Source organism: Bactrocera tryoni, unplaced genomic scaffold (assembly GCF_016617805.1).
Source record: "Bactrocera tryoni isolate S06 unplaced genomic scaffold, CSIRO_BtryS06_freeze2 scaffold_11, whole genome shotgun sequence".
NCBI lineage: Eukaryota > Metazoa > Arthropoda > Insecta > Diptera > Tephritidae > Bactrocera > Bactrocera tryoni.
The window spans coordinates 2,008,774-2,021,744 of record NW_024395824.1 but is presented as its reverse complement, the minus strand read 5'-3'; the positions used below and the strand labels follow the sequence as shown (position 1 = coordinate 2,021,744).

The 12,971-nt window shown below is 39.0% G+C and overlaps 1 protein-coding gene across 2 annotated transcripts in view; it reads right to left on the bottom strand.

Annotated features, from left to right (window-relative positions):
• The window catches only part of LOC120779430 (tau-tubulin kinase homolog Asator-like), a 306,464-nt gene extending 293,554 nt beyond the window's left edge, over positions 1-12,910 (bottom strand). For both annotated transcript variants that reach the window (XM_040111663.1, XM_040111664.1), the window contains exon 1: positions 12,418-12,910. In XM_040111663.1, coding sequence (XP_039967597.1) covers positions 12,418-12,888 — 471 coding nt within the window. In that variant the 5' untranslated portion in view covers positions 12,889-12,910. The remainder of the gene's footprint in view (positions 1-12,417) is intronic.
• Positions 12,911-12,971: the final 61 nt, after the last annotated feature.

The following is a 12,971-nucleotide window of genomic DNA, read 5'->3' as shown; positions in this document are numbered from 1 at the left end:
GTACTCTCTGTGCTCAAATGCATTTCTTATTTCGTTAGTAATTCTATTTACTTGCTCTATCGTGCTATGTTTTTCACGAAACCCTAATTGATGCGTTGGTATTATATTATTTTCGTGGAGGAAAGGAGTCATCTGTGATAGTAACACTTTTTCAAATATTTTAGAAAGACAGGGTAGAAGACTGATTGGTCTGTGTGAAGACGGCTATGTTAAATCTTTCCCAGGTTTATTTATAATCTAATATAATCGATAATCTGCGACTTTTTCCATGAATTAGATTAGTATCCGGGATTAAGAATTGTATTGAAGAGCAAAGAGAGCACTTCTACGACAACATTTGGTAACTCAAATTAGCATTTTTCGGGTAATATTATCATGTCCTGGTGACTTTTTTGGGTTAAGTTCTTTTATTATTTTAGTAACTTCAGAAATAGAAGCCCTAATAGGAACGAGCGACTCGTTTGCAGTATTGGGCAAGATTGGCAACTTAAAGTTGTTTTTTGGCAATTGGGTTGAAATACCTTTTCTAGATAATTTGCAAAGCAATTTTCCTTATCCTCATAACTATGTGCCCAATTACCATTCAACTGTCTTAGAGGCATGTTGGAATCTGCTGGTGGCTTGAAAGATTTTTGGGCTTTCCAAAGGAAGTTTTGCTTGCTAGAATTTGGACACAATTTCTTTTTGTAATTTTCAGTGTTGTGTTTTTTCTCGTGTTTAAGAGCTTTTTTTAACTTTCGTACAGCAGATTTCAGTTGAAGTGGAGCGACTTAACTGACATCCACGTCTAGCTCGATTTTTCTCATTTACAAGTATATCAATTTCATTATTGGTGATCTTTTTAAAACCAACTGGTTTATTGTTTCTTTTTGGTGTTGCCAATACAGCTGCATTAATTATTACATCATTAAATCCTCTTATACGTTTATCAATGTCTCTTCTTGTATTTTGCAATCAATGTTGGTGTGGCTGCTGATATATTTTCAATACTTCAACTAGTTATTCGTATAACTTGTTCGTATAACTTTATTAGTACAGGAGAAAGATAAGATGATAAGTCTGTACATGTATCATCTGTCATAAGCGATCTATATATATTCTTGACTACAGCAAAATCTATTAAGTCTGGTATTTTTTTTTCTATCACTGGGCCAGTATGTGGTCTTACCAAGAGATATTATGTACACGTTATTATGTTTATTCATAATAGTGTGGTACAGCTGTCGTCCTTTCGGGTTAATAAGACGTGAACCCCAGTACGTGTGTTTTGCGTTGTAATCTCCACCTGCTAGAAAACTTTGACCTAGTGGTCCACAAAAGTCTTTAAATTCGCTCTTTGTAATTTTAAAACGAGGTGGACAGTAAATAGCCGTAAGCTTTAAGTCACAACCCCGATTTTTTAGTGAAATTGTTGTAGCTTGTAACTGTGGAGTAGCATGAGATACATACTAGAGCATAGTGGTTTAAACGATTTCTAATCAACACTGCCGTGCCACCATGCTCTTTTCCAGATGATTTGTAACATAGAGTCTAAATCCCGGTATATTGAAATTATTTTTATTTGTTAAATGAGTTTCTGATATACGCATTACATATATATTTTTTTCAGACAGAAATCTAATGATCTTTAATTTAGGTTGGTTAACACCGTTATCATTCCATATACAGATATTTAGTAAGCTCATTTTTACTTAATAAATTTTGCAGAATTTGATGTTGTGATTTTATTAAATCTTGGATCATGTTTTGCATGCTAGACATAAATTGTGTCATACACTGTGTAGGATTTAAAATCATAGTTTCAATACCTCCATTTGGAGGATTTTGTGGCAGTTGCATTTGCACAGTGTTACCTTTCACTACATTTGCATAGCTTCCTTGCATATTATTATTGACAGAAGTAATAGGATTTGATTTCTCTGAGGTTACTAAAATTTATATGGTTACGACGTGATTGAATGCCTTGTGACAACTTCGATTTCAAATCTTTATATACAGGACAACCCCTGTAGTTAGCAGTGTGATTTCCTCCTATTTAATTCTTCTTTCCTAAGGGTGAATTTTGAAGTGGGATGTAAATCACGACACACCACACAAACACTGCGTAGAGTGCAATATGATTTTGTATGCCCATATTCCTGGCAGTTAGTACATTGTAACGGGCCATTCCTTTTATGTAGTTCTTCAATAGTTACTCTACGGTGCAGGAAATATTTCAGAATTTATACAGGATGAGTATCATTTTTTTAAGTTGATTCGAATTCGGCAACAAACCATTTTTAATGCTATTAAATTATTATTATTATTACTATTTAGTACTTTGTTTCTATTAAATATATTTACAACAGTTTTAATACCAAAACCGCAATCTTCCAATGCTTCTTTGACTTCACTAGAGTCTACAGCGTACTCTACAGCCTTAATTACAACAACAAAGCCCTTAGAACTCTTCAGTTGATAAGAATAATAGTTATGGTTTTTATACGACACAAATTTAGCCATTATAAAAATTTTTTCAATTTAGGACTGAATTTATGTTTCATCTATATTGATATTTTTCAAATTTTTAGTACCTACAATTTCAATTAATTTAGCAACAAGAGCATTTGAGCTCCGCTCACGCAAATAGATTTGAGTGGCATTCACGACTATGGTGGGACCCTTTGTACCGCCGTTAGGCTCTTTGCTCAGTAGGGCAAATCTGCTGCCACTAACCCTGGTCGAGACCAACTGTCTGATACACTTAGTCGAGACCAATGGTGCTTGGCTAGGCCTCGGCTAGTTTACATACATTTGTATGGAAATACGTGTTGTATTTACGCTCATATATGTATAATATAGATACATTTTTGAAATTTCTTACCTCTCGATTTGGTTGAAATCAAATTGACTGTCTTGTTCACGCTTGGCGGGCGAAGTGATAGAAACATACCAAAGTTCATATATTTTCATACAAAATATATGGGGTCTAGCAAAGCACCATTGGTGCACTAAGGTGTAATATTATAATATCCTTTTTTCGTCCTTTGCGATACGATATCCTTGAATTTTTTTCTGAATTCTATATACAATAAAATTCTAGGAAGCTACCTGGAAGCGCAAGTCGTTTGCTACACTCTAAATATATTTAAATAACAAAAAAATATGCCTGGCCAGACCCGAGGGTCTCGATGAGGGTTTAGAATTTCTATCTTTTTACTATTATCGTGCCTGGTTGGGTTTTTTGGTATTGACCGCTGATTTTATAGGACTCGATTTATTTTTTACATTAATGTAGCTATCAATACCGGTCCGAGTAGATGCTCCTTTTTTTCTCACCTTGCATTTTGCTTTCCGTCGCTGTCCGAGTGCTTGCTGGTACCTGCAGACTGGTTGCTGTTAGCGCATTTGTTGTTGCCCGATTGCTGTTCACTGCTGACTGCGCTTGCTTAACTTCCATTTCAGCTGATTGCTGCGATGACTCATTTGCCAGGCGTTGTTTTTGTTGGCTCTAGGGAATGCTTTGCTGGTGAGGCTGCAAAGCACTCATTCTTGTTTTTTTTTTTGTTTTGTTTTGTGCACTATTTATTAATGTTTTTTATTATTTTTGAAAATATCTCCCCTCCGCCTTTTATTCTTTTGAATTTCGCCGCTATGTATAAAGCGCTACAGAGCTATCCGCTAGAGGGGGTATTATTTATTCATCATCAATTTATTAGGTTGTTAAATATCCCTTCAGCTTTTTGCTTTTTATTCAATGCTTTATAAAAATTGTTACAGTGATCGGATTTAGTTCAAATCCAGTTTCGTTCGATAATCGAAAATCGGATTTTCCTTTAACAAAAGAAAGCTTTAAAATAGCGCGAATTTCGGCGTTAGTGAAGTCCATGTTTACACGTCTATTACTGTTGAACGCAAAATCCAAACTAATCATGCATAGCGTCGTTTTGTAGGTTATGTCAAGACCTTTCAAAGATGTATAGTATTGCCAGATACGAGCTCTGTAGCGCTTTATACGTAATCGCGAAATTCAAAAGACAAAAAAGCGGTAGGGAGATATTTTCCAACCTAATATTAATAGTTTCTTTTTTTCTTGATTGTTTGTTTTTTAATTTATTATTATTGAAGTTAGTCGCCTTGTCGTGGCGAAGGGGCTTAAGTAAAAGTAAAGTGTGCATCCCAAAGGAAACGCACTCTAATCTTACGAACTAAGAGGGACACTTCATAATTCCCACAATAGTGATATGGATGAATAAACCCTAGGTTTTACGCCCATCTCCTATTGTGGAAGTAGGATGATACCCAAACCAACACCACCTTAAGCCAAGGTGTCGAATTACCCGTGCCGAGGGCTGAATGGTCAGCGGGGGGTAATAAATAGCTGATCGCGAACGGTCCCCTCCAATGCCCGGGCGAGGTCGGAGGTATAAAAGCCTTCTCTCCGCATACCGGCTCTGCGGACGCGTGACCAACCCTTTCCGGTTTACTCGTGGGACCAAAATATGAACGAAAACAATAACACAACAACAACAACATCAACTACAACAACCAAATTGACGACAACAGCGACGACTAAGGACATGAACTATAGGAATCCTATTACGGAATCCGAAGAAGACGAACCACTCGTCTCCAGCCAGGAGACGAGTAAGAGTACTACCGGACATACCAACCAAAGTATACCGGTAGATACAGCAGATATAAGGAAGGAAACGTCCATCTTCAAGGCTGCCATGAGCACCAACCAAAATGCAAGGAGAGAGCAAGCAGAAGCGCAAGAAATCCCAGAATCAGCTGAGGAAAACCCGGTAGCAGAGGGCAGTCTTTATACCAGGGAAGATAGCCAAAGACCAGGCAGCCGGTACCCCAGTTGATGAGGCTGAAACAAAACGCCTCAAGTCCATCGTAGAGGAATATGAAATCTATCTGAAAAGGAAGCAATCACAACCTCAAGAAGAGAGCAAACGAGAGAGCACTTCTCAGAAAAGAAATCGCTCCATCACAGAAGTACCTGGAACTCAGCCCAAAAAACCGAGGCGGAGTGAAGGTGAACACAGCAGCACAACAACTGCAAGGCATTTCTGCGATGTAGCCAGGGATAGCCTGCAGGTGGCCATCATAGATGGAAATTCCTCCTCTCCGAGCACCATACATGAGAGATGGGTGGAGATCGACGTCAGATTGTCGAGTATGGTGCTAAGCTATGTACTCGACAATACTTCGGGTCCTCACCCGGAGTTTGATTCCTCTGAAACCCTCACGGGCTACAGGGGCATCAAATGCGCGGACCAGGCCCCGCTAGATTTCTTGACGGGTAGTGTTGCTAAAATTAGCAACGCCTTTGTAGGCCTCCAATTGAGGCTTATACCCGCCAGGGGCATTCCGAAGAGACCTCGTGCTCGCATTTGGCTACCCCCTCTAGAGGAGCCAGGCGAAAAACTCCTGAGGTGCATTAAGCTGCAGAACAAATCTATACCTGGTATAGATAAGTGGCAGCTAATCAAGGAAGAAAAACCGAATAAAGCAAGCAAGCCAATACTAGTGGCCATTTGTGATGAGTCCATTGAGGCTCCGAAGAAGACTGACTACAAAATCAGCTTCGGAATCCGCAAAGCCAGACTAAAAATCTTCCAAGGCGACAAAGCGGCTGACGAAGACGACACGGAAGAGGTCGACGACGCCAGCCAGTTGCTAAGGAATGTGGGCATCGAAGAAACCCGAGATGCCCAATAACATAAGATGCGTACAGATAAACCTGCAGCACTCAAAGAGTGCCACAGCGAATCTGACAACCCTCGTGAACGAGAGGGGCATCGACATCAGCCTAGTACAGGAGCCCTGGGTCAAAGAAGATACCATTAAAGGGTTAAACATCAGCAACTATAACCTGTTTTACACATTCCACAGAGGTAAACCTAGGGCATGCATTCTTATCAATAAAAGTATAAATGCATTTCTTTGTTCTAATTACAGCACAGCAGATATCATAGTGGTAAAGGTGGAACAGAAGGAAAAGCCCTTCTTCTTGGTCTCGGCCTACTTGGCCCATGGCGAAGACATACCACCGGCCCCGCTCACCAGACTAGTAGAGGAGAACGCAAGGCACACCGTATGGGTAGCTCCAGTATAAACACCAGAGGTGAGTCACTCTTGCAGTATATTTGAATAGTAATCTAAGTATTTGCAACAAGGGCGATAAGCCAACTTTTATTTTCCCAAGCTCGAATAGGTTTCCGGGGTGGGAGGAAGTGCTTGACCTCAGGCTATCAACAGACACAGACAGTCTCGTTGTGGATAATTGTAGGGTATCCGATGAGCCTTCCATGTCGGATCACTCCTGGATACTCTTCAGCATCCGCGAGAAGTACAGTGCGCCTCTCACATACCGAAACACTGCCTTGAAAAGGGAGGCAATAAGAGTATCAGAAATCCTAAGGAACTAGATTCAGAAGTAGAGAAGTTGGAAAAAATCTTAACCACAACTTTTAATAAATCTACTCCGCTAACAGTTTTGAAAAAGAGAAATTCTCTTCCTTGGTGCAACAGTGAACTCAAGAATTTGAGAACACAACTAAGGAAGGCTTTCAATGAGAGTTTTTAGAACCAACATCTGGCACCCATATAAAGATATTATGAAAGAATGCAAAAAAGCAGTCAGGAAAGCTAAAAGCTACTCATGGCGATCTTTCTGCACATCGATAGAAAGTTGCAGAGAAACCGGTAGGCTGAGTAAAATGCTATCAAAAGATCATATTAATACTGCCTACATTAGGGCGGAGGGAAGTGATTGGACCTCCTCGGCAAAAGAGTCTCTGGAGGTACTTATCACAACGCACTTCCCCGGGAGTCAGCAAACACCTTCAACGAGGGTTCAACCAGAACCACCGCTGAACGCAGCTGACTATCGAAGCCAAATAGTAGACAAAAGAAAAATCAAATATGCCATAAATAGTTTTGCACCATTTAAAGCGGCAGGTCCTGACGGGATTATGCCCATAATGCTGCAAAAACTGGTAGAACCAATGGTTCTAAGGCTTGAAACTATATACAAAGCTAGCTTTCAACTATCTTACATCCCAAGAAGTTGGAAAAGGAGTAAAGTTGTGTTCCTTCCAAAACCAGGCAAAAGAACACACGAGAATGCCAAGGATTTTAGACCTATAAGCCTTACCTCCTTTATGCTGAAGGTACTAGAAAGGCTAATAGATCTACACGTAAGAACAATAATGGCGGAGAAGTTATCGAAGTCCCAACATGCGTACATAAAGGGCCGATCAACCGAAACTGCCCTTTACGAAGTGATAAGTGTGATTGAAAAATCACTACACCACAAACAATACACCATGGCTGCATTTCTAGACACAGAGGACGCCTTCACCAACATAGAAGTAAATGCGATAATTTATTCTCTGGCACATGGTGGCATAGACGACACTGTGTGCATGGATACTATCGATGCTTGAGAATAGGAAGATTATAGCTTCAAACGGCGCTGCAACACAAACAAGCTATTTGAGTAGAGGGACGCCTTAAGGGGGCCTCCTCTCTCCGCTTCTATGGGTTGCAGCGCTGAACTAAATACTACTCCAACTAAACGGTGGAGGAGTGAAAGCAGTATCGTATTCAGACGATATAATGTTGTTGGTATCAGGCATGTTTCCTTCAACAGTCAGCAAGATTATGGAAAGAGCACTTCGTAGGTTAAGCCTGTGGACCAAAAACAATGGTCTAGGAGTTAGCCCGAACAAAACAGAACTGTTGCTATTTACAAGCAGAACCAAGATACCTCTTTCAACTTCCGGTACTAAACGGTACAACACTCACTCTATCCCCCACAGCTAAATACTTGGGGGTGGAGATTGACACCAAACTGTCCTGGAAAATAAATATAGAAAAAAGATTAAACAAAGCATACATGGCCTACTATACTTGTAAGAAAATTGTCAACAAGAATTGGGGTCTCAAATCAAGTATAATCATGTTGATGTATACGGCTGTCATAAGACCTATACTTACATATGAAGCTCTGGTATGGTGGCCAGTGCTAAACAAACAATAGAACATTAGAAAATTAAACGGAATGCAAAGAGCAGCATGTGCGGGTGTTACGGGTGCAATCAGGTCATGTCTGACCGATGCACTCAATGTGATCCTGCATCAACTACCAATGGACATTTTTATTCACAAAACAGTAGCTATTGCGGCGATAAGAATAAAATAATTGGGAAGTTGGAATCAGCAGAACTACGGACATAGTGTTATCCTAAACAAGCTCACCATTAATAAATCAGACTACATTCTCCCAATTTTTAGGCGGATTTCAATAGGCATTTTCAGGTGAGGATACCATCTAGACGAGAATGGAGAAGAGGTTCAATAGTAGAGGAAGATACCACCTCAGTCTATACCGCCGGGTCCAAAATGGACTGCGGAGTAGGCACTGGGTATTATCCGCTGATCAAGGCATATCTCTCTCTATACGTCTGCCGAACTTGGCTAGCATCTTCCAAGCAGAAGTACTAGGCATAGAAAAAGCCTGCGAAGTTCTATTAGCAAACCACGGGAATATACATAAAGCAACTATATTTACCGATAGTCAGGCGGCCCTCCTGGCATTGTCTTCACCCATGACAAATTAAAGTATAGTTCACAACTGCAAGAGAGCAATAAAAGACAAGCTCCAACTAAACTTGATCTGGGTTCCCGGCCACAGGAACATTTTCGGTAACGAAAAAGCAGACGAGTTGGCAAAGGCAGGAGCTTTCCTCAATGAATCCGAGGCGGAGCTAATACCAAGCCCGCTAAAATCGATCAAAGGAGAGATCAATAGACAATTTTAACAAATTGCAAACAACAGGTGGAAAAACATTACAAAATGCGTCATAACTAAACAATTATGGCGAACACATGACAGGAAAAGAACCAACGACTTCTTACATAGGTCAAGAAAAAGTATTTACAGAATAACAGCTACCACAACAGCGCACTGGCCATTTGGGGAACATGCGTCCAAAATGGGTATGCCCTACAACGTCATCTGCCGTAGCTACGGAGTAGCAGGGAACAAGGAAACAATCTTCCACTTTCTCTGCGAATGCTCAGCTCTAGCACAGATCCGACACAAAACACTCGAAATTCACCAAGCACCAAACCTTGAATGGATTTCCACCTAAAGCATATCGGACATAAGTAGTTTCATCGAAACCCCAAAATGGTTTGAGAGAGAAGGTGAAACGTATTAGCAGATACAGGAGGTGCTACGAATAGTGTATCAAAATGGCACATCAAGTGCTAATTGAGCCCGATAGGGCTGCACTCCTACCTACCTATTACCTATTATTGGTTGTCTCCTTTTTGTAAAAATCAAAATACGCGGAGCGAATTCAAAAACATGTCCGTACACTTTGAAGGTTGTCTTAACTGTACCATCTTGCCCTTGAAATCACTCTTTTCAAAAAGGTATCTTAACTTATGTTCCAGTTCGTACACAAAAATCCAGTAATTTTCCATACTGGTTTCCTGGCGAAATAAAACATTATTCAAGTAGGAACCAAATTATTTAAAATTTAGCGAAATTAAGTTACAAGAATTATATAGACAAAGTCGAAGGTCCAGGATTAAATGTATGTATATATTGAAAATTCGTCAAACGCAAAAGAAGATGCAATGGTGATATTCCGTCCACTATGTTCTGGGAAAATCGGACGGCAGACTCGGGAATAGAGATTAGAAATATGTTTACATCCTTCTTCAAGAGTGTGTATAATCAAATTCTCGTCAGCCCTCATCAAAATTGAGCTTGCTACCATTAATGAGTTCGAGGTTAGCGTAAGACGTCTACAAACGGTGTCTCTTAATACTAAGAAGGGGCTGATCCGGATGGCTTGCCAAACCTCTTCCTCAAAAATTGTGGCGACAGCCTCAGTGAATATCTCACACATAAACCTTACCATTCTTTCTATTGAATTTTTCTGTGGTTAAAGTAAGCGATTTCATTTATTTAAATGGGTATGTTTATTTGTCCAAATTTTCTTTAGAAAAAAACAGTAAATAATGAAAATAAATATTGTCCAGTTATACAGATAAAACAAAAAATATGCGTTTAGGCGAAATTCTGTGCTCACAATAGTAGTTTGCTTTCGTTTTCAATTCTGCTAGTTCGTGCAGATTTTAATTCTTTTTCTATTTTTTCTTTTTCTATTGCGATCGTGGTTTAGTGCACATAAAAATGCCTAAAGGTAAAGAATTAACTACCGCTAAGAAACAAAATATTTTGCACCTTCACAATGAAGGTAAATCCGCAAAATATATTAGTGATATGTTTAGTCGAGAACTATAGAAAGTATGGTAAAAAAGTGCAAAGAGAAGATTTATATGTATGTACATCTAAAAGTGTGAAGCCGTATCATGTTCACAATCACACTCTAGAAGCCAGCTAACTATAATATAAACAACGAGACAATAAGCGAAGTAGTAAAGGACCTGGACATCATCATAGACTCTCCAGGCTTTCAAAGTTTTAAGTTTTATAATCAGCATTAGCATGTCTGGTACTTCCAGTTTTGGAATATGGCAAAATATAAATTAAAACTGTAAGAGCTTGACCACACATCAACGACCATTTTCATGTCAACAACCTGCAAGCATGCCTTCAGGTAGTTGACATCATATTTTTCTTTGAAGTAGTGAACGATCTGATTAACGAAACAACAGTTGTTTCGAATTCGCGCCTGCGGGTCCCTCGCTGACACGCAATCGTCTGTTTAAAACCTACAAAAGCTACCAAGAACGACCCTAACAACCGCTTCGCTAAGCTTAACTACTTTCTACACAACGAAGGGGACTTTTATAGTGGCTCGCTCAGTGCCTTTATTCTAGAAATCAAATTACGTATATTACCATACCCCTAGTCTAATGATAAGTTCTTAAATTTTCGATTTAATTAATTGTTGATCCTACCCCTCATAATCCTATTTTATATATAATACATATTTTTATTATAGTTGTATAATGCCGATTGACGTCTGTATATTTAAATAAATAAGCAGAATGATTATAATAATCCACGTAAGCAGAGTCTTTCCTCAATAAGGAGTTTGTTCCCTGCTTTTATGGGTGATGGCGTTGAATGGAATACTAATTCAACGCAATGGAGGAGGAGTGAAACAAATTCGCAGACAACATAGTGGTGATGGTATCAGGGATGTTTTCTTCCACAATTAGAGTGATTATGGAAATAGGTTATACCTATGGGACCGGACTAGGTGCTACCTAAGTAAAACGTAACTGACACTTTTTCAATTTCGCTCAGTGGTACAACAATTCCTCTATCTCCCATGCAAGATACATAGGGGGTAAAGTTAGACGAATCTGAGGCGAAGCCAATACGACGCCCGCTGGGAACGATCAAAAAAGAGTTTTTATAAGTATTTGTTATTGAAGAAATTACGCAGTAGCGCAAAACCAAGCTACAAGATAAAAAAGCAGATATGACCAAAAAATGACAGTAATATAACCAAGCACTTATTATTTAAGTCCGGAAATAGCATATATAAACTTACAACTACTATAACGTGGCACTGGCGTTTTGAAGAGTATGTGCTTAAACTGGGCGTACCTTCTAAAAATATATGCCGCAAGCAAGAAAGGAATACGGGAACGGTTTTCAACTTTCAATGTGAATATCCAGCTTTATCACAAACCCGACAAAATATACTTGAAAACCGTCAAGCACGAAACCTTGAATGGTTTTTCAAAAAAAGCATAACGGATACATAGTCACAACTTTTATGGTGGTCTTTTACTTTCTTTATTTCTCTCATCAAAATCATTATATTTGAACCGTTGAAACCATCTTTTGTATGTTGCTTCTGGTAGAGCATGATCACCGTATATCTCGGCATGCATTCGATACGACTCTGCAGCACTTTTCTTTCAATGGAAACAAAAAATTAAAGCTTTCCGCATATCATCACTTTTCGGTGAAATATTTGACATTTTTCACACAATAAATAATATAATGTTGTTTTGTCAATTACTGTAAGGTTTTTGAATTTCTCTGACAGATGTCATCCCAACCAAACAAAACAAATTTGGCTCGTTCGCAACAAATGTTCCCTACCAACACATTTGTATCTTAACGCTCACTTCATTCCGGTACACCTATATGTATAAAAGAACTGTGTATAGTATGTGTTACATATTTATGTAATCGAATTAGGATAAGAGTATTCTATAAATTAATGAGCTCTGAGAAACCGGAGTAAACTTGAACCTCCACGCGTTTTGTAAAAAACTTCAAAGAATTGCTAACGAAAAAGGTATGCTGCTCCAATTATTTTAATGAATAAACTACCAATGCTGTCTAACAAAAACGTGAGAAATATTGATCAGCTTTCTAATAATGTATCTTATATATACATTTTTTAGTTAAATTACCTGAGGTTCTTGTTTCCATTCGTTATCTGTCGTATCCTCCGAATCATCAAACTGACTTTTCCACTGAGATGCCAAAGTGAGAGCTCCGCCACCTTTAGTTACTTGTTGCAACGCCGACACGTTTTCGTCATCTATCAAAGCGTACTGAGTCATGGAATGATCTCCAGCTACGCCGGGTCCATTACTACTGCGTGTTAATCCAATATTACCGAAACGGTGTACTGCTCCACTAGAATTAAATGCTGGCCGCAAACTGGAAGCTGTTGATGAACGACATTTTGTGGCTGGCCCAACATAAATATGTTGTTGTATTCCTCCGGTCGGTCCTATTTGAGAAGTTCGTTGACTGCTAATGTTATTTTGAAGGACAACTGCTTTTGAAGGACCCAGAGCGACATCAAAAGAAAATGGGGTTGCATCGTGAGCGTGAGAAGACGCACTTTCATTTAATATGAAACATCCGCTGCTCATTGCTGGATCATACACACTCGATGTTCCTAGAAAGTATTATTATTATTAATGCCAAAAAAATCAATCAATGAATAACCAAACAA